This window comes from Callionymus lyra, chromosome 17 (assembly GCF_982586985.1).
Source record: "Callionymus lyra chromosome 17, fCalLyr1.hap1.1, whole genome shotgun sequence".
Taxonomy (NCBI): Eukaryota; Metazoa; Chordata; class Actinopteri; order Syngnathiformes; family Callionymidae; genus Callionymus; species Callionymus lyra.
The window spans coordinates 6,562,958-6,586,614 of NC_141834.1; the positions used below are offsets into that span (position 1 = coordinate 6,562,958).

Genomic DNA, 23,657 nt, shown 5'->3' on the forward strand with positions numbered 1-23,657 from the left:
TTAAGGATGACATCAAACTGAAAATAATTGTAATTTATCTATCAGACTCAAGGATTTAGACGTCAAAGATAAGAACTGTTTTGAAGTCACAATTTTACTTGCAAGAAGAGTTTAATACAGAACCTTCTAATTGAATGTCCCATTTTCACTCGGAAGTAAGAAATGTTTCGGTCGCATCTATAAGTCCTCTGCAAGTTATTATTGATTTTCCGAGAGATGAGAACAAAGTTCACAACCGGAAAAACACAGATGCATTAAATTACAGCTGGTCTTAAACAAAGTATAAAAAGGTTTTTTTCTTTTTCTTCTAATGGCTTATCTGAGGAATAGAGGTTTGCGCCCCTTTGAGAAGTTCCCAGACGTTCCATTTCCAAGTGACACCAAGCATTGTTTTAAAAATCAAGCAATCATTCACACGTTTGATAACACAATAGCTCAGTATTTTAGCTATATTCGTATATACAGTATATGACTAAAAGTCTGCTGTGTTATCACACTTAAAATAAAATCTTTGGTCATTTTGACCAAGATTTACTTGTGTGTTTTCTATCCTCTGCACTCAGGAGAACAATTTAGAAGAGTGCTCACCGAATTATTTATTAAGCTTCTCTAAATTCATGTCTCTGAAAACAATCGTGACTTGATTTAAAATATTTAAATGCTAAATGATATTCATCCTGTTTTAAATAATATTTTACAATGATTGAATCAGATCTGAAACTTAAATAAAGATATTATTACAGGATTATTTTAAAAAACAATAAAGTTTTAGACTTTTACTACTTTCTAGAGCATGTGCTAAGTGTCGGAGAGACATCTTTTTTTAATCAGTTTGTAGCATGTTGACATAAGGAGAGACAGAAATGTGAAAAAGCCAACACACGCCAGGATCCTAACAGCTGAACGAGGCGTTGCTGGACTGTCATCAAAATAAATAAGATTAAATACAGAAAGCTTAAATTTAATAACTAAATCAAATGACATACCTTCAGAATAAAGTAAAAATAATAAACCTATTTATGTTTTGGATGTTAAGTGCTGTTAAGTCGTTTTAACTTTGTTTAAAATCAGCTAAAAGAGATAAAGAAATAGTAAATAGTCATAATCATTCTGTTGTTGTTGCACTCTGTAGATTTGTGTTAGCTATAAAAGGTTATTTGAAGAAATGAAACAAAAAAAACAACACATTTTTAGACATGGTAACTAAACATTCTTAGCTAAAACTTCCTAAAACTTTTTTTTAAGAACGTTGATGCTAGCTGCACTTGTTAGCTCTTCTCTTAGCTTGTTGTCGTGTTTTTCTTCAAGCCTGCATCAGAAATGGTGGAACTTTTGATCCATGAACAAAACTAACAACACATTTCTCTATCTATTCTTTGGATTTGATCCAATGGCTTATTGTTTTCTTAAACGGTTTAAACAACCACCTCGACAATTTCTCACCACATTCCTTTCATCTTTGACTATTTCATTTCTGAACTCTCCGCCCTCCTCCAGACCCTCGACACCACCTAACCCGACTAAATTTAGATCCGTGGAGAGGGGGCAGGGTGACTCCAAATGGGTGAACCGGCCTGCTCTTCGCTTCTCAACAGCCTCAAACTGTGACTCTGGAATTTCTTGGAGGCAAACAAAAAACTTTCCCGAGGACGACTTCTCTGTGATCAATAATAGAAGTGCAGCTATTAGAATCTTTCCCGTCGGGTTGGAAAAGCTAGTTTTCGTAGACCCTGCTGTGATCCTGTTTAACACTTTCACAGAGCACTTTCTGCTTGTGGATTCTGGAGCTTCCCCTCTGTCATCTTTCCTCACAATCAACGGGGGACAAAAAAGGATTAAACAAAGGAGTTACATGCTTGTTTCTATGGTAACAGTCCACTTCCAGCGTCTTTGAACAGCTGAAGGTTATCGCCGCACATCAAGCGAAAGGTACTGTGGAATTTTTCTATTTCCCCCTGAGGCCGAACTATATAATAATGATGTTCTGTGAAGTCCTGGCAGCCGGTCCACGCACGCCCACCACCACCTCCATTGTTCTGGCCGTCATTAAGAAGTCATTAGATTTTTAGCTGACGGTGAGCTACAGTTTACAGGTGTGAGGCGGCCATCTTGACATAGCCGGCTTCAATTACAGTCATTATACTTAAATTACACAAGAATTTTATCTAACCCTGATGATGTTCACATTACAAGTACCCTTTTGTGCCGATTCCAAAAAGGAAACTATGATTTGCGGAATTAAGAGATGTGAATTGTATTCAAGATTTGCTACTTTTCATTTTCACATCTTACGGACGAAAACGGTGCTCCGCTGTAAATGTTCATAAGTTACATACAGTTATTAATGCAAATACTTTATTTTTAATTCTGACCCGCTCAAGTAGAAGAACTCACATTTCTCCGATCCTTAAATCTCTCTCAGGCTCTGAGGTCTGTGGATCAGAATCTACTGATGGTTCTTGAACATGCTTCTGGACCAGAGGACAGAAATCCTTCCAGACTGTTGCTCCTAAGCTTTGGAACGATCTTCCTCTCCCTCTGTATTTGATGATCTACTGACTCCTTCAAGAAACATCTTAAGACATTTTTATTTGTGCAGATTTTTTCTTGATTTTTTAGGACACCTGTGTTTGTCTCTGTGTTATCTTGATTTTTTTTTTGTTTATATTTTTTGAGTATTTTTATTTTTTAATTTATTTATTTTTGATTGTTTAAGCGCTTTGTGACCCTGGTCTAGAAAAGCGCTCTATAAATATAAATTACTTACTGACTTACTTATTTACAGAGATGATCAAGGACTTATTTGAAACATCTTAAAATGGAGTTTAACACAAATAAAACTGTAAATCAGTAACTTAAAGCACTGAGTATTGATGATCATGATGAAGATGGTCTGATATGAGCTGCATATGAACGTGTGGCGCAGCTGAGCAACACACGCGATTAAATAAAAGCGATTTGTTTACAAATTTAAAATGAACAAATCAAGTGACGGTTTTATTCTGCAGCTTCACTTTGATCAAACGTGATGTTGTTTAACAAGAACGTCTGTGACTCTGTAGACTTGAATTGATCAAACGATGATCTGTTTGTTCGTTATATTATAAAAAACAAGATCATAATTCATTTACATTTTTATCTGTATAGCGTGAAAAAGCGGATTAAAATATTCAGTATAAAACGATCGATGTTGTCTTAATAAATACAGACCATCAGTTTGGTGAATGAGAACATATGTATAACTTTGTGAATAATTTAATATCCACTCATGTAACTACAAACACTTGTGTGTGTTAATTTTATCAATAATGATAGAATAGTGAGGCTGACATGCATCTGAGCAGTAAATAGGGACGTACACCACTTACAAACGTGTCAGGAAGTCAGACCTTTTTAATGCTCTTTTCATTATTGATACATACGGACTTTGATGTGCAAAAGTATGTTTTTTGTGCGTACGACCCCTTAGTATATGAGGCCCCAAGTTTGATGGGTTGATGATGCAGTATCTTTATTTTCAGAACCCAGTAAATATCACCCTCTGCCATTCTAATAAAATGTCATCGTTGAACTGGGGACGCCCCCTACTGAGACATTACAATAAGACTTCATGAAGCTTCATTAGACCATCTCTCCTCAACGGCATCGACTGTTTACCTTCCAAAATGAGGGAGACTACATTTTTTCTACGGGATTTACTTTAAAGGTCACAAGCACTTTCGATGCCCACTACAGAGAGGAGTACTCTCGGATTTTTTAAGTAGGAAAAAGGTCAAGAAAAGTCAACCAACGATTAAACCTTTAAAGGGAGTGTCAACAAATATATACATTTTCAATGGAGAGAACTCCTACGGGCTAAAGTTAAACCTTTTTAGATATATTTTGTATTTATCAACATTTATACTTGAATATTTTGCACCTTCAATCGAATAATTACATGTTTATTGAAATATGAATTATATATTGTCACTGGAGCTGTGGTGAGGAAATGTATCACCTGTTCTATACAGCTCAGTGATTCAGGTTCAACAAGATTTAGATCTTTTTAAACGATTGAAATAAGATTTATTAGCCAAAATAGAAGAATAGAAAGACAGTTCCATTGTTGAACAAGGACCCAGATAAAATGTTTATGTTGCAAATGAGAGTTGTTGGCTTGTTATGCATCAAAAATGTGTATTTTCTTATTTAAAGGTCAACTTATGTGTTTATTTAAGTGTGTCTAAAATAGATCTTGGACCTCTATTGTACTACTAGTGCTTATTAGAAAATACTTCTTAAAGCCCAACGCTAGAACTAAGCCAACCAAACACATGCCTAAATGATGATTATAATTTAACTGTTTTATGTTTGGCCAAGGTCAGCTCACACCATCTAGCTGTCAAAACACTTCGAGTCCACATGGGAGATGAGTCTGCACCAAAAATAACCATGAAAATTTGCACCTCACATAACGCACTATTTTCTATTGTTAGTTTTCTTTTAAATAACAACCAAAGATGGAAAACAAATATTATCACAGTATTTATTACATCTGTGTAATTGGATACTTTTTTTTATCATTTGAAATATCAGATGACCACAGAACCTTCTTGGTAGAAGTATCCATACAAACAATTTTCTCGAAGGAGACCTCCTACCTTACCTAACCTAAACATTACAAAGGATAAAGAACATTAATATGTAACAACTGTCAAAATCATAAAAAACACAAACAATATAGAGATAAAAATTGTATTTCAAATACCTACTGTGTCATTATTTCATGACAAAATAACTTGACAACTTTTTCCTCTACTGTATATCAGGTGTATCAAACTCAATCACACAAGGGGCCGAAATATTTTAGCAGTCCAAGTCGGGGGCCGGACAAAATGTTTATTTACCATAACAGGAATTAGACATCTATATTCATATTGTCTTTTTCTATCTGTCAGGCTTAGTTAGTTCACTCTGTGTTTGTTCTTCTTCACCATTAAGTTACAGTTTTATTCATGTTATTATTATCTTATCTAAATCTTTATTGGTCAACATATCAACATAAACATTTAACTACTACCCAGCGGGTCACAAAAAAGTACTTTCCAGCTCGGATTTGGCCCCCCAGGTAATGAGTTGGACACATATTCTTAACGTGCTTATGTAAATATTTGCAGTTTCCAGATCCAATCTATTTTCTTCTGTTAAACTTTTTCTTTTTACAGTATTTGTTTTGACTGGAAAATCATTTATCTGACCTTTAATCGGCTCTCTGGCAGTGTGGATGCTTAAGTGAGTGTTTAATTGCCGCGTTGAATTGACAACAGATTGAATCTTTTGCAAGGGTCAAGCGGTATGACTCACTCTTACGCACCGGATTGGGTCACCTTTCATTTGCCCTCCAACGCCACCTTCTTATTGTTCACCCACGTACTTCTAATTCCATCCATTTCGTTGCTGTGGAGGAGGTTAGCAGCAGCAGCAGCAGCTGTCTTCCCGTGTGTGTGTGTGTGTGTGTGTGTGTGTGTGTGTGTGTGTGTGTGTGTGTGTGTGTGTGTGTGTGTGTGTGTGTGTGTGTGTGTGTGTGTGTGTGTGTGTGTGTGATGGCTCGGCAGCTCTGAACAACAGGTGGGCCGGGTCATCTGCGTCTGAAAAGAGGATGCATGCTGTCAGGAAGAAAAGCTGACAGTGACTCAAACGTTTCACGCGACGGATCAGAAATGAGGCGGTTGGGTTGTTCTGAGCATCAATTTTTGGAGAAAGGGAGATAATCGTGACCTTTTTTTGTGCTGAGAACATTTGAACGGAATCACCGACTGTTTCACAGGCTGTGAATCCATGATGGCTGGAAAGATCTGTGGTCAACTTTCATATGCTTGTGACAAAATCTCTGGTCTCAAAGTGTGAAAGAAATGTGTAAAAGTTATCTTAATATAATATAAAATCGCCATAGCCTTTGAACAAACCATAATCCTATGAAGCAGATAAACTCAAAATAGATATTCAGTAAGTATAAGGTAGTTTGAGGGTCACAGTGTAGATGTTTATTGCTAGCATTTTAGGTAGCTTATAGCTAAAATGTGAAAGAAATGTATAAAAAGTTACTGGTGGAAGAATGTAAACAGCTAAGGTATTAATGCATACAATCTGGAAGAACCTTTAGACAAACAATTTCCGTATAAAGAAGATTAGAACTTAAAGAACTTAAAATATTTAGCCAGTAAATATAAGGTAGTTTGAGGTTCCCAGTGTAGACGTATATCGCTAGCATGCTAGTTAGCTTGACCGCTAAAATGTGAAAGGAATGTGTAAAAAGTTAACAAAAGAAGAATGTAAACAGCTAATTTATTATAGCATACAATCTAGACTAACATTTGAACAAAACAATTACAATTTAACTTAAAAAGCAGATATACTTAAAATATACTTCCATGAAATATAAGGTAGTTTTTGGTTTATAGTGTAGTACTATATCGCTAGCATACTATTTATTTTGTAGCAAGAAATGTGTAAAAGTTAGAAGAAGGATGTAAAATTAAAACAAATCTAGACTAGACTTCAAACAGTAATGTAGTTTGTGGTTCACAGTGTACACGTACAGTATATTGATAACATGCTAGCTTGAACCAGATGCCTGGTTTTAAATAGCAGTGTCAAAATTGATTGCCAAGTAAATGTTTATGACATCAAATTAAAAAAATAGCTTAATATTTAAATTTATATATACAATTTTTAAATATAAAATGGTTTGCGATTGTTTTGCATTTTGTTTTCATTAAAACATCTGTCGGTGATACTAGGGAAGCGATAGAAAATAAATTAATATCTAATATCAAATTAATTATCAAAGGAGCAGGTTTTGGTGTTAGCATGCATGAGTCAGGGCATATGGTTACGCATAAGGTAATTTAATCCATCAAGGAACCAGTTATTCAAAACATAATTTAAAAAATAATATATCAAAGCTAAAGTCAGGTTATTTGTTGTACAGTTTATTATGTTGGTTGGTTGCAAGCAAAATAAAACTATGGGGATGTAGACATTACTTATTCTTGGTAGTAAAATGCCGGTAAAAAGTCTTGTCACCATTGAGAAGCAACAACCTTATAAATTATACAGTGGAAATTAAATGCTTTGAAGAGGTATTTATCCATACAAATGAAATTAATTGAAGATAAATAGGTGGAGATTAGCTCATTGAGGAAGGCCAGGGGTGTACCTTGTCATTTCGGGGCCCAAGGCATATCCCACAAACCCTGTAAAAGTTTTATTTGAACTACACCAACAGTTATTTTTCTACTGTCAACTTTACTTGTGCATATTAGGTAAATAAAACTAAATATACTTTGTTCAATTATGGAAACATAATAATCAGTTTTATTGGATGTTTGGGGGCCAATGAAGATGTATTTTTAAAGTGGTAACATGGGAGGAGCAGATGGTGGCTCTGTTAAGGATGTATTTTCGAACACAGAGATAAATCATTAGCAATTGAAAATAACCTCCAGCAGATTTTCACATCTGGTCCTCCCCACAGAACCCCCCACCCCGCAACCCACATTCAACCATGACATTCCAGTAGAAACACATTGTTTTCTAGGAAAAAACCCACTTGTTGTACAAAGTCTATGGATCACCAGATGAAAGAATGAGGCCCTCGTTTCATGTGGGAAGCATCAATAACATTGACAAAAACAAATTTTACTTTACATCGGCGGATAAGCCATGTGAGGTTCTGAGCATTGGAAAATAAATCAGCGTAGGTCTCCCATCGCTGCCCGCTTCATAGCAAACAACAAAGATTGTAACATAATCAGAGCTCACTGCACCCGCCCGCCACTGTACCACCGTGACAACTTACTGCAGAGAACTCATTTGTCTTCTGGCTGAGATTCCTCTAAGTGAGAGGGGATGTAATCTGCTCATCACCTCAGGAAATCTACCGTCCGTCTCTCGCTTCTTTTTTTTTTTTTTTTCCCATCTTCTCCTCACGTCTCTTATTCTCACGACGCTACGAACAAACGCGTGATTCACCGACGCCCATGTGCAACACACACACTGGCTGTGTGTTTTAATCAAAGGACTGGCAACGTGAATATCAGCTATCGTCAGGAGAGAGACGCTTCATAACAAAAGCGCCTTCGCTGCAGCTAAGTTCAAACGTTATTAGATAGAGCGCGGCAGTTCCAAAAAAAAAAGAAAAAAAGAACTCAAGGCAAGAGGACCTTCTAACCTCAAACACTTAGATGGACTCTGGAGTTTCAATTTCAGCACTCCGTCTCTAAACTACATCACCCAAATTTCTCTCACACAATACTGATGTATTATCATTTATTTTTATTCAAAGATACGCACCATGGCTGATGGCGGTTCCTCACAAACTTACCCCGGCCTCATGTGTCATTTTAAGCAATATTTGGACAGGTCGTTGAGTCTAGAAATGTATTATTAGGTTAAGTCTACTGACAGAAAATGGCATTCCATTTTTCAAAAGGGCCACATGAGAAGCAGGGCTGTGCTCACAAGTATTGTGGAGACTGCACAGCTTGGAGTAAAGTCAATGTCTTTGTGACCAAAACAAGTCGATTTTGTTTTATTTAGGTCAATACGCATGAAACACCATTTTATGTAGTAGAAATGTCTATGTTAGACGGCATAAACACCACGACAATGGAAAATAATAAACATACCAGAGCAAAAAATAAATCAACATAGGCTCAGTAAACCAGATAATGCACTCCATGTGAAAGTTCTTAAAAAATTGAAATGAAATATGAGTTGACTTGAGGTGAGAGTAAAATTGTAAAACTGATCATGAATTAATTCTTATGTCAATTATTGTTTATATTTTGTCCTAATTTTTACTTTCTTTTTTACCAGTTAAAATTCTCACATGCAGGCACTTAAGTTAAAGAATATGTTTCTGGGACTCTTTTCTTTTCCTTTTTTCCATCAATTGTCTCCTTCAATCTAAATTGAAAGATAATCTTGAAAAAAGAATGACATTTTTTTTTTCTTCCTATTAATCTTTCTATTTTCAATTAAAGTAAATAAGTTTTATTTGTAAAGCGTGAATGATGTAAAATCTAATAATATACATAAAATAAAAGCTTATTAGCTTACACTAATATGATCAAACACAGAAATGTAAAATATAACATTTACCCTAAGATAATGAACTTTTTCTTTTTCCCATAGTATAATTATTTCATAATAAAACAGTAGATGAGATATTGTGGCCATTGTTTTAAGGTGTATCCAAAGGAAACTGCAAACTTGGGATCATCGTGGCTCAAACAACAGAAGAAGAACAAGGTCCTGAAGAAGACCATTTATTTCTTGTTTAATCCAGTTATAGTTTCAACAGGTGTGTTTTTAGTCTTTGGGGTTTTGAAGAGGTTAACCGAGATCTCTTGTACTTCATTTGACAGTTTGGTGGCTACAAATCTTCTAATGATTTGACAGTACTTGAGCTAACTTTATATATTTACTCCAGAGTAACTAGTGATAGATTTGTTTAATATACCAAAAGTTCCTGCTGCAGTTTCTGTGCGTCACACATGTTTGGTTCGTCCATTGCACCGTCCAACAGCTGACAACTAACATTTGGTGTGTTATTATAGCTGCACCGTATTTGGTAAAATGTCCAACTGGGTTGTCATGAAAGTGTCATGTTCTATCTCCAAGTGAGGTTCTTGTTATGTTTTGACACTTTTTGGAAATTCTCCATTGCAGTTTTACTGACTGTATTAAGTATTCTGGGTCTTTCTATACAAAGTGTGTAAAACTCAGTCACACAAGGGACCAAAATCTTGTCGCGGCAGAAATGTATTTCGTCCAAAACTATATGAAATATTGATCATTAAATTCCTATAAAATTTCCAATCAGTTTAACTGTTATTGAAAGTATGTCATTGTTGTGTCTGTTTCTTATCTTAACTTAATTACCTCTATAGGTCACCATATCAAAATGAAGATGAATCTACTCGAGACAACCATCATTAAAAGGGAATTTGCGAGCAAGATTTGTCCATGAGTTTCATCTGGGATGAAGATGGTGTATATAGTAAGTAAGTAAGTAAGTAAGTAAGTAATATTTATTTATATAGCACTTTTCCAGACCAGGGTCACAAAGCGCTTTAACAATCAAAACAATACTCAAAAAAGTATATACTTTAAAGATCAAGATAATACTGAGAACAACACAGGAGTTCCAGAAAATCAAGGACAAGCCTGAACAAATAGAAACGTCTTAAGATGTTTCTTAAAGGAGTCAGTAGATCCATCAAGTGCAAAGAGAGAAGAAGATCGTTCCAAAGCTTAGGAGCAACAGCCTGGAAGGATTTCTCTCCTCTGGTCCTGAGCCGTGTGCGTGGAACCATCAGTAGATTCTGATCCACAGACCTCAGAGCCCGAGCTGGGGTGTAAGGCTGGATCAGATCACTGATGTAAGGAGGAGTCTGACCATGAATAGCTCCTAAAGTAAGAACCAGAATTTTATAGTTGATCCTGAAAGAAACTGGAAGCCAGTGAAGAGTTTTAAGGATCGGAGAAATGTGAGTTCTTCTACTTGAGCGGGTTAGAATTCTCGCTGCAGAGTTCTGAATCAACTGCAGGTGAGACAGATCCTTCTTGTTAAGACATGAAAACAAACTGTTACAATAGTCCAGACGAGAAGAAACAAACACATGGATTACAAGCTCCAGATCATGTTCCGACAACATTTTCCAAAGTTTGGAGATTTTTCTCAGTTGAAGGAAACAGTTTCTGGTCAGTTTTCTGCAGTGTCGTATATATGTTACATACATATATATATACATATGTTATGTAACATATACAGTGTCATACTGTATATGTTATATACAGTTGTGTGGGTGTCTATGGCTAATCAATGTACTGGGTCGAGAACGCTGGAAAAAAAAGTCTAATTTTTGAGTTTATTGTGGAGAGTTTGTTGGCCATAATGACCTACAGAATGTATCTTCAAGCGTCAATGTGGATCAGTTCTGTTATATCCATGAACTGAGACGGATTATCCACACAGCAGGCGAGGGGAGTCGGCTTTTGATTCGGGCGAGCTTTGGATCTTGTTCTGGAGAGTCCCGTGAGCAAGATGTAGGTAACATCAGTGAGATGCTGCTTGACTACATCGCATCGTCGCGACAAAGAGAGCCGGCGGGCAAAGCTCTCTGTTTATGATTCAATGAATGCCCGATATCTCCGACGCAAGTAGCTGGCATTTCCTGAAGAGGTAAATTGCAGAGCTCAGCAATCTGTAAGAGACTTGGCAGCAGATTCAAGTGGAAGAAAGACTTGCTGAGAGATGTTGGGCACCTTAATGTTTTCAACTGATTTCCTTTCTTTGAGGCTGATCAGAATGTTGGGTATCTGGTGTCTCAGGAGAGGTGCAGGCACAGATTTTCCCGAGAGGTGCCATGAAGTGCTGGGAAACAGATGAATTGCCAAAAAAAAAAGAAAAAAAAGTGTATTACATTCCAGGTGTTAAAGTGTAATCTTATATTATCATGAAACTTTTTTTTTTGTTCTGTCCTGCAGCGAAGTACAAGAAATGGCTTCTCAGAACAACAGAAAGGGGGCAGTCTCTCCGCCCCCACCCAGTCGGATGACGTTTTTGGACGAAGTCATTATGACGTTCAGCTCGCCGATGGCCTGGCTGTTGGTGCTCGCTCTGATCCTCACGTGGACGGGAGTCGCCATCGTTCTCTTCGACCTGCTCGACTACCAAACCCTTGCAGGTAACACGAGTGACTTTTAGATAGTTTTTGTTTTCACACGTTGCATCTTAAAATCCAGTAATATTTTTCCTCCCAAAAGTTCATTCATCTCGTCATCCTCATACATTCATACTTAATACAAACCTTTTCATTTGAAGACTACTTCAAAAGTGCACGTGCCATCAATAAGCATCATCACGTTTCAAACATGTCTGTCAAGTTTTCAAAGTATTGTCGTCTATTATACACTCCTGTCTTTCTTCTCTAAGAGTAGAGGTCCAAAAAAATATTACACATCTGTGTTGCAGGTTTGTTGGAAGAGCTTTTAATTTTTTGGCAATTTAACAAAAATTAATTACCTATAGCTTTAATGATTTTTAAAATTGTATTGTATTTCAGAAACACTTTTCATTTTAAAAATGACAATATAGCATCATTTATTTAACTTAACTTTGGACCATAATACTCAAAGAAAAAACAAATGAAGCATATTTAATAAAACAATAAGTAAAGTAAATTGTCTATAAATAACCATTTAACCTGCCAAACTCTGAAATATAAATAAATAAATCTGCATCATCTTTGATTACAATCAATCCTGTGAAACTTATCATGTGTATATAATGTTATAATAGTTATAATAATGTAACGTGATAATGTGTGTGGGGTTTTTTTTCAAGTTGAGCTACTGTACTTTTTAAAATAAAATTCCTAGGAGACAGTTGTGGTTTTTTTTTTTTACAATTTTTAATCAGATATATACTGATACAAAATAGAATAACTTAGCCATTTGTATTTTAGATATGAATCAGTAAAAACTTCCACACAAAAAACATTAAAATGCAGATCAAGCTTATTCTTCAGGGAACATTTCTTACCTGGATTTGTACAGGTATGAACGTATAGAGAAGATTCAACACTGACTAAAAACTTCAAACTTGAAACAAGTTTTTTGAAACAGATGATGCAAAAAAGATGCAACCCACATTTTCATATAACATTCACTCCCCATCTGACGTCACGTATGTACCAGATGTAGCACATCTGTCCACATAAGAAGATGCAGCTTCTCCTTCAGTTTTAATGGAAAAGTTTTAGAATAGATAGAAAGGCAGCAGACTTAGTTCTAGTTCAGAAGAGGAACCAGGATGTGATTCAGATTCAAATGTTGGACGGAGCAGAAACTATTGGCACATATAACATAGAAAATAATTATATTATTATTAAATCTAAATGTTCCTTCCAGAGACATTTCAATCCAAAGAAGATCTTGATTAAACAGCCTCAAGTGATCAAATTTCCTTCCCAGCGATCACCTTTTAATTACTCCTCTGTCAAAAGATAACGAAGAATGGATTTTCCTGAAATCGCAGCCGCGGCAGGACTTAATTAAAGCAAATGAAGCCGTCTCCGAACCGGATGAATCCTGATCTTCTGAGCGTTTATTTAAATATACTCGTGAAGAGAACAGCCTCGCTGGAAAATGACACCTGAGTTAAATATAAGCCTCGCTGGAATACAACTTTATAATTGAAGCGCTGTTAGTAGAATGTGTGTTTGACACAAATCAAAAGTCCACAAAGATTGAAATCTCAACGCAGCTGGAAACCATTTAAAATGTTGAATTGAAACAAATTAGCTTTAGGTTTAACGTGTTAGTTTTTACAGCTAAAGGGTCCAAAACTTTACTCTTATCAGGAAACTGTCAAACTTTATATTAGGGAAAAATGTGTTGAAATATTAATAATGAAATATGTATGAATAGATTTATGTTATTTATATTATAAATGTGTAATTACCTATTAAATATGTTGCTGGAGATTTTCAAATAGCCTTTTATTTATTGTTTAAAATCCCTATAACAATGGACCCTAACCCTACGTAATGCTACTAATAAGTAACTACAGAACCAAGCAAGTTTAAAAAATATCTCTAGAAGTTTAAAAATACTGTAGAGTTTCAAAAAGATCACTTGAGGTTTAAAACAATTTCAAGACGTTTAACTGATGTCGAGAAATGTGAAATAATGTCGGGAAGTTAAAAAAGATCTGTAGAAGTTTAAAAATATCTCAAGAAGTTTCAAAGTATCTCTAGAAGTTTAAAAATATCTCAAGAAGTTTAAAAAGATCTCGAGAAGTTGAAAAAGATCTCTAGAAGTTAAAACAAAATCTTTAGAAGTTTAAAAAGAGCTATAGAAGTTCAAAACAATGTCAAGAAGTCCAAAACATCTTGAGAAGTTTTTAGAAGAACTTCGTTGAGATTGTGATGTCCCTTTAGGGGCTCCGTTAGTAACATACCTAGTAACATACTCGGTCAAAGCATGTTTTTATAGTAAATTTAGAGCGTGTTTAGATGTAAAACAGTGTAAAATAAGATATATCAATTTTAATTTCAGTTTTTGCCCCAGAAACTGTCCAGAGTACTGTACAACTCTTTATGTTTTCTATCTTTCTGTTGTTCATTAAAGCCCTTTTAAATTAAAAATTGAGGCAAACCTTTAAAAAAGTGATCTTAATTTCGTTCTCTGTATTTTGACATGACCTTTCTATCTGTTCTGCAAACATCCATCCCTTCACTCCAACCATGATCACCAACACACGCCCTCATGTTACCCGACTATCCCTGACTAGTCGGCTTCCATCCACATCTTTAACTCTTTCTCCTCCTCATCATCCTGTCACCTCTTCTCATTCCTCATGCTGTCCATCCCCCGCCATCCCATCACAAGAGTACACATCTTACTGTGAAGACGCCGTTTGTTTATCCCCCGGTAATAGAGCAACACTTGGTTTGTTTTGGATGCATGGAGTAACCGCCTGAATGAGAATCGAGTGACACTAACAGCTCCTCTGTCGACGCCTTGTTGGGAATGTTATGAGGACAAGAAAGTCAGACTCTGACATGAAACAGCAAACCGGAACAATATTTCTGACACTATTGGCTGTCATTATTTAATAACATGTTGCAGTTAGCACGTATTTGGTCAATTTATTTCACATTCAAGTCTTATTACTTTTAATTTTGAGCATAAAGAAAAGAGAAAAAATGACTAGAGGACATTTCAAAAAAAGAGAAAAACTGAAAAGGTCCAATTTAATTAATGACCACGTTTTTGTTGTTTTTGAATTTAGTTTTCAAAGGTTCTTTATTCAAATGTATGGCGTCTGTTGGATGCTGCAAGCTGCATGAGAGGATACAGGTTGTCCCGTTTCTTCAACAACAATCTGTATATTCAATTCAATTTGTTTACTGTGGTAAATCTTTGTTTAGACACAAGAATGTCTCATATCAGTGCTATTAAGATATTAAATTAAATGATATAATGAATCTATGTTAAAAATCTAATGTAAAATTGCTAAGAAAAGCCATCAGATTATTAAAATTCTTGATTGTCGCAGATCCATGGATGTATGTATAGGAAATAAATGCCTTCAAACATGAACATGAACATGAATTTATTGTCTTTATTCTGCTGTATTTAAAGCAGCACTGTGTAGTTTTGGGTACCTTATTATTTTTGTACTAAAATAACTTGTGATGACACATCAACTTAAAACTAGTTGAATGACTCATATAGCGTGACTTGAGGTGTTATGGTTGATTTTTATTTTCACTGTAAAAGTTCTAGGGGATGGTGTGAACTTGCTACATGGGGGGCGAACTACGGTACAAAAACAAAGTTAAAGTTATGTTATTTACAAAGCCGTCATAACACATATTTTATTATCCACAATCTGATTCATTAACTCATCAGTATCGATCCTTCATTCAGCTAATGGAAGTCTCGAAGAAGAAAGTTCGTCCAACTTCTACAAACCTGGACATGGCAAATTCTGCAACGTTTGGCGTCGCTCAAGACTAATTTAGTTTCAAGTGTAGAACTTTTCACCTTATTTATTAATGTCCTCTACATGGTGTGACTTACTATTGTCTTCACCCGCCAACTCAGACTCAAGCAAAAAGAAAGAAACTACCATGATGGAGTTAAATAGTAACAATTAATGGGATACTTTAACAATACTATCTCATACTACCTGGTGTTATATCCTGGTAAACAGTCTGACCAACTCATTTCACAGTTTATTCCCCAAAACGATTTTATCTTGAGTTTAAAAACTACATTTTCACCTGAATTAATTTGAAGTGACCGGGTGTAAGCCCCTGAGGAAAGAGTCATTAAGTTAAAAAATCAGAGCATCACCCTCATAAACAGCCTCTTGGTAAATGAAAGTCTTCTGAAAAAAGAAGAGATTCCATTTGAAAGGAAATAGTCTCAAATTTAACGATCTCACTTCGCTTCCACATCCCTGACAAATAAAAGAAGAGCTCTTGTCAGAGCCGCTGATGAATGAGAGAAGTAACACATCACTCTTCCACAGGTCTTTATTAAAAGTCGAGATATAGAGACTGTGAAGGACAAAACAGAAGAGAACATCCAAGAATGTTCAATTGGTCAAACTGGTTATTTTGTAAACATTGAAGTTCATTAGAGAAATAACATGAAACAAGAAATTGAATTACAATCTAGTTCATCCAATGACGCATTCACTGACTCACATGAGCTAGTTTTGCTTCTGCATTAAATCAATTGTGACATCCTGTACATTTACTATCTTGACATCGTCCTTGAGTTAGATTTATTGACTTGTTTTCCATTAAAGGGATCGATAAGAAGAGGAATCTTGTGATGGGTTGGAGGGAGAATACCTGCTTCTTCTTTCTGATGAAAATGCTGCATTTTTAATCATAAGTCTTTTCTCCCACAGTGACATTTGAATAAAAGCCAGTGCTCAAGTGGAGAGGAGACTTTGGAGACAAAGACTTCTGGGTTTTTTCTGTCAGAGTGGAGAGACTGTGTCTGGCTGTGTATTTGGAGAAGCTAGAAAAAGCTACACTTGGATATGGAGTTTAATAATTGACAGTAGGTTTAAATAATCACACATGGAAATGATCAGAAATATTGATTAGTATATTAGTTTCACAGTACAAAATAAAAAAATAAAAGAGTTTAAGACTTGTGAACAGGATAAACTTGTTGGTCAAGACCGCCTCAGCAATGACCGAGACCGGGACCGAGATCGCGACTGAGACCAGGACCAAGACCAAGACCAAGACCAAGACCAAGACCAAGACCAAGACCAAGACCAAGACCAAGACCAAGACCAAGACCAAGACCAAGACCAAGACCAAGACCAAGACCAAGACCAAGACCAAGACCAAGGCAGATTTAACCAAGACTTTTGAGATCTCAAAGCCACTATTTTGGCCCAACACTGGGCTAGATAGAGAGAACCCGTCCCCAGGGCAAGACTAAGACGATTGACCATCCCGATCAAGAGGTGACCAAGACCACAAATAAGTGGTTTCAAGGCCAGTCTTAGTTTTGAGAACTACCACAGTTGTGCCCGGTGTTTGTACTTTATTGCCATTAAACACACAACTCTTACTGACAAGACATGCAGGCACAATACTAAGTGTCACAATCCATAGCAAAACAGTCGATTTTCATTTGACTTGCTTTAAACGACCAACCTTGACTTGCTTATTAGCTGCTATGTACCTTTTATGGTTATTGACGATGGTTAAAAGGTTAAGAGGGGTCACATAAAATCGGAGGAAAAAATGCAAATTGTCAGTAGTACAGACATGTACAGTATGATCTGGACCTGATGGCCAGGGGGCCAAATAGTGCCCGCCAAGTCACTTTATGTGGCCAGTCGAATGGTTAGCTCATGTTTACGTTTTTAAAGTAAAATAAGAGACATATAATAAATATTTTTAGTGAATAAGGACAGAATTCTGTCAAGACATGTAAGATTCATTCTTCCTGTTAAATATACACTGTTTTGGCGTGAAACTTACACAGCTGAAGGATTTTGGCCCCTTGTGTGATTGTGTTTGACACCCCTGGTCTCATCATCCCAGAAACCTCCATCAGACATTGAAGTCTTTAGCAAGACATCAAAAAACCTAGTCCTTCTTAGAGAGCACCAGGGAGGCAAAAATCAAAACAAGTTTGTACCAAAACCAAAGTCTCTCCACACAGTTGAGCAGCAGGTCTTTATTGAACCTCTAAGTTCTTAGCAAGAATAATTGATTTGTCTGTCACAATAATTTACTTAGCGTCCTCTCATCCCTAGGCCTAGACTGGACATTCCAGCCTTTTTGCGGTCCGAAAACCATGGTTATGGACTTGGAGCTTACCCTCATGCTGGGGGGGCTTCGCTATTGTTTCGAGCAATAATTGACGGTCTTGGCCTGCATGTGCCGACAGCAAGAGAACTTCTGACCCTCTCCGCCCTGTCTGTGCAGAGAAATTACTTACAGAGAAATGATGAAGAGAACGTGTTACAAAGGGCAACTTCTGAGAACCTCCCACATGGTGCTGAAAAATCACCGGGTTATTTTTTTTTCTGCCTTCAACAACATCAGAGCTAATGAATGAGACAGTGCTCATGGTGGTGATGTTATTTTTGGTAGTTATTGCAGCCAGTTTAGGGATTTGTTTAAGTAAACTACACTAGTACAAAGTTAATTGTGTACACTAGGGAGTCATTGCTGACTAACTACTCACAGAGGTATCGTCTGAGGAACTTAGTTCCTTAAAAATATATATTTATTTCGAGAATATACTTCAAGAATCTACTGCCAGCTACAACACGTAGCTGCAAGGAATGTTCAATTCCGTGCATAGCTCAGAGAGACATATGCAAAACACCAGCTTTGCAGAAGTCGTTGTAGGATCACAGTTTGTTTAGGAGTGTACGTGAGCTGATAAGCAGGTACGAAAGTAAAACTGACACAAGGCTTGACAGAGTTAGCACAACATTTCTGCTCCTCATCGACACAGAATCTCATCCCTCGCAGAGTCGACAGCTTCACATTAAATCAAAGCGCTTTTGCCACTGAATAAAACCTCAAAGTGATTCAGCATCAATTAGATACTTGCCATGTATGACAGAGCATCCAACTAGGATGTGAAGGAGGAAATAGGCCTGTAGTTTTTTTTTTTAAACAGAAGGTGGTTAAGAAAGAACAATTGACTTCATTTCGGGAGAATTTCCAAGAAATGTACTGCAGTGGAATGTGTTCGAGCAGATTTTAAATGACAACGTTGCATCAGTCATTCCTTTGATTGTGACGTTCATCGTGAGCTCAGAGGATTAAATCCACAGTCGAGGCCGAAATCTAGCCTTTGAATTTGCCAGCAAATTTAAAAAGACGAGCAATTCCTGAAGCAATTTTACAGGACATCCATCATTTGTCCTCAATTTATCCTGACATGTCCGTGGCTAATTGGATTTTGTTGCATGGATGTATTGTCGGGGAATGTTGAATTGTGGGGCATGGCTGGGGATTTATATGTGCATAATTTGATTTTTTTTTTTTTTCCATTCAGAGTCAGCACCTTGAAAACATTCTCCCAATAGTGTTAAAGCACTGCAGAGTGTCACGAGGAATATGGTTACTATTAAGAAAAAAATTAACCAAATATCAACTGAATAATTAGCTTGACGATTACATTTTCATTACTTATGTTGTTGGGTGGCTAAGACAGCCTACATCGGATGGTAAAAACTGAAGTTGTGGGTTCAATCCCAGCTCCAAATAAGACTGTGAGCAAGAAACTTAACACTGGCGCACTACGCTGCGGCCTACTCCCATCAGTGTGTGATTGTGTGTGTAAAAAGGTCGAAAAATTCTTGTACCTTGCTTTGGAAAAAAAAGTCTGCTAAGTGATAATAAACATATTTTATTCAAGCCAGAAATTAATTGATTACCCTGAAAATAAATGCATGAATGGGTGAATAAAAGATAGAAAGATAGATTAATGAATGAATTGCTCCATATGGAAACATGGATGAGGAAAATGTAGGGGAAATTGAATCATAATTAATGAGGTTCAATATGCAGGGGATCCCAAATCAGTTTGAACCATCAATGGGTTAAATATAGACATATTTGAAATATTTATAGGCAATTATTTTGAAGGTGTGGCAGATAAACCCAGTGTAAATAAAGTGTAATTGTTTCTCTTTAGCAAGATGATCCCAATTGGGCATGATTAGATTTTTGAATAACATATCATGGGACCAAGGCAAGCATCTTGACACAGCAAAAATAATATCAGAAAAAAAATATCCATGATTAAATAATAATAATTTAATAATCAATGCAATTAAAATAGAATTTAGATGATATCTATATTAATCATTCTTTAAGTGGTGCCTTTTGGCACTATATCATTGAATGAAATTTAATATTTAAAATAGTGAAATCCTTTTTTAGTGAGCTGTTTTTTTTTTTAACCCCTCTGTTATTTTTGGGTCAAGTTGACCCTATGTAATTCAGGAAGCAAGGGGGGTCTTTCACCTTGAGCCAGAGGCAACACAAGGGATACCACAAACACATTTGTTTACAGGCCACAGGATCATTTTGACCCTGAGATAACACAAGGGTTAAGCATTGAATTTTTTTTAAGTAGTTGAATTTAATGGTTTGTATGTTGGATTTATTTATTTATTTAATAATACTTTAATACTTTTTTTTAATAATTAATTATTCAGTTTGCACATATAGTTTGGTGTTTTAAATCCAATAATTCAAAAAGAAAATTTTAATTATTTTTTTTCTATTCTTTGTAGCCTTTTAAATTGAATATAAAAACGTTGGTGCCAAACACTATTATACCAAGTGGATGAATGAACGGCCGACAACATTCCGGAGCAGAAAAAGCTCAGCTATGATGGATTCTCTCTGCTACATTTGTGATTGTGTTTGCAGCATGGACGTGTTTAAAAAATTGACAGCCGCTTATTAAACATCTCAATTGCACTTGTGGTTGCTGTTCCCTGTGTTCCTCTGACATTCAAATATGAAATTCGACGGAGCTGCCGGCATTAACATCTCCTCCCCCCACCAGGTCTCCCCCCGCCCGCCGCCATCGCCAAGAGAGGACTGAGGACTCGAGGCAAGCATCGACCACAACAGAACAATGTCTCACTTCCTGTCTCTGGACTGCAGTAGTCGAATACACTGTAGACGTAACGAAACACAGCAGAATTATTCAGGGTAATGGGCAGTTAAGCAACATGACTGTGTGTTTGCGATTTAAAGCTAGCTAGTCAAGGATCAAGGAACTTTAGGCTAATAATCAGATCTCAAATACACAGAAGTGAAAACAAAAACACTGTAGCAACACTGCTCGTGGGAAGCTGCTGATGCAAATTCACATTCTGAAAAAACCCTAAAATACACATTAAAACACTCAGTGCACCTGCGGTAATAACTCATAGACAGTGGGATGGTAACAAGAGCAACACATACACGGAGTTGACCATTCATTTTCTTACAGTATATTTAAAAAAAACCACTTTGTTGTGTTTGTGATTACACTGAAACACAAACAGTCACACTAGCGTACACAAACTGTCGACCCTTCAGAACAGACATTTTCTTTCAAATCCTTCTACTCACTATCCCAGCTGCGGTTCGATCCATCAGGCCCAGCCTTCCAGGCGTCAAGAGTGATGTCACAGCGCAGGACAGTCCCGATTGGCTGGAGATGATTTGGAATTTGGCTGCCAGCCTGGTCGCTCCCGAGGATGAGGAGGAAGGTATTCACCAGCTCACTGAATCCTTCACATGTAAGGAAACACCACGGCGACATGTCTAATCTCGCTCAACACACGAGTGGAAAACAAATATTCAAATTCAAATACATCAAATTTCAATGGAATTTATACTTATATACTAAATATTAAGTGTCAGGTTAGGACAAACAAGGAGTATAAATAAGTCTGGTTCAAAGCCACACGTTTTACTTGCAAGTGAGTAAGAAAAACAAAGAGTTTACATGTCTGTCTGAATTATTTTGAAGCACCGAGCTGTTAGTTCACTGTTAGATCATTTAGCCATAAATGATCTCACACCAAAGCTTTTCACCAAAACATACTTGAATGAGTTATAGTGGCTCAAGGTCGAGGTTAGCGTTTACTAAGATCATACCTGGCACAAAAACATCTGTACCGCAAAATGTATCTCCGACACAAGCAGTGATAAGAAATACAATTAGTGAGTGTTAAATAGATTTGATGAACATACTTTAGCTCAGAACTTCATCGTTATGTGAGACGGATTTACAGAATTTCGTCTCCTTTTAGTAAATGTAAAAGAGCACCAAGTTCAATATCAATGACAACTTTTACCACATTAAATTCATATTGAATTAGGTAGATTTCCATAATTCAAAACTCCTTTCATTAATTGCAAGTCCTGAACTTACTTTCTTCTTTGGTCACTTGATTTAAAAATGTACTTCTGTATCATCGTTCGACATTTATAAGTCAAAGCAAAGTTTATTTCAGCTAGTATTTTATGAGGATAACTAAAAAAAAAGTGAATAAGGGTGAATTTACTACATATTAAAGCTGCATCATGACAAATATTTGCAATACATTTAGATATTGTGATGGTACTGCTGTGTCATCTGACTAAAACTAAAGGTGTGGAATCCTATAGTTGGACAGGAAGTAGGTGGTAGTCACTGGGGTTTCTAGACAGAGAGTAAGACTCTTGACAGAAGGTTGGTTGCAATCATGATAATGGAAAAGTTCCATATGTCAAAGTGAATCCTCGGTGATGGTGCTGGACAGGAACATCAATCAGGTTCTTGGAATCGCTGAAATGCAAACATCTAAGTGAGTTAGTATAGGACCTTAAAGGAACTCTTTTTTTGGCATATGGACAAGCCTGGCACTCAGCTTAGCAATGATCTACATGTGGATGCTGCAAATAAACCATTTAAAATACAAGTTACTCGTTCAAAACATGGTTAAGGAAATAAGCCTTTTGTCACAAAGTAGTCAACAGAATTGAAGTAGCAATGAGTGAGGCAGTAGGAGTACATCCCATGAGTATATCAACATTTATGATTTGTTAAATGTACATTAAATAAGTGAGAGATACCAGTTTAAAATAGGACATATTGTGGACAGTTCCGTGTCTCGTCCAAACCTGGTCAAAGTGTGACCTCAGGGGCCGACTGCATAAACTCGCTCGTCATGAAGTCAGAATAAAACACCTGGAACGACCATATACCTGTATAAATTTCTCTATACGAAGCCATATTTTGTATTAAATTGTATTATTATTTTTATTAAATGCATTATTCAACTCATTTTTACTCTCCCAGTCATTGTAAGGCTTCTTTTTTAATAGATATAAGCAAGTTTTACAGTGCAAATGATAAATATAATTGCTTTAATGTGTATTTTTTACAAAGTCAAGGAGAAGTTAAGATACATTTCCAGGTTTTCAGTAAACAAAAGGAGGTTGTACAAGTACATGGAACACTCCAGACTTAATTAGCATAAATCTGGACTTGAGACCTGAGGGAGAGTCTTTGGTTTGAATGAGAAAGTTAAGTGGGTCAAGGTCTTCAATGGAGTGTGTTATGCGTCGACTTCTCTGCATATAATTTCAAGCGTGTTTATGTCTCCATGGTTAAACCCCACAATTGACAGTTTCCTTGTGTTCATTTTACTCACCCTGATGTTTATTTCTCAGTTGTATTTCCTGCCGGGATTCATTAGCACCTTATTTTCTGCTCTTTTCAACAGCTTTTCACTCGGAGGAGCTCTGAAGAAAAGGTGGGTGGAGAGGACGACGATAAGAAGAAGCAGAAGCGATGATGAGCGGAAGAGAGACTGGGGCGGGAGGAGAGGAAGAAAGGATGTCGAAGACGTGAGAGGAGGACGTTCAGTGTATCGCGGCAGCCGTTGCTAACCAGACCCCATGATTAAAAAGCCACGACAGAACCGAAAAAAAAAAAAAATTGGTCCATTTTGTCTTTGTTTTATCATTTCAAGTCAATATTGTAACCATGGTAACTTAGGTCAAAACATCCATTAAAAGAGCTTTTTGTCACAAACGTTTTCTTAC

The 23,657-nt window shown here is 36.5% G+C and overlaps 1 protein-coding gene across 1 annotated transcript; it reads left to right on the plus strand.

Annotated features, from left to right (window-relative positions):
* The first annotated feature begins 1,580 nt into the window (after positions 1–1,580).
* LOC148062264 (triadin-like) lies at positions 1,581–23,657 on the plus strand. Its single transcript, XM_087813129.1, has 5 exons — positions 1,581–1,929; positions 11,536–11,735; positions 20,638–20,685; positions 21,200–21,361; positions 23,336–23,657. The coding sequence occupies exons 2-5, from the start codon at positions 11,549–11,551 to the stop codon at positions 23,356–23,358; spliced, it is 420 nt and encodes a 139-aa protein (XP_087669255.1). The 5' UTR covers positions 1,581–1,929; positions 11,536–11,548; the 3' UTR covers positions 23,359–23,657.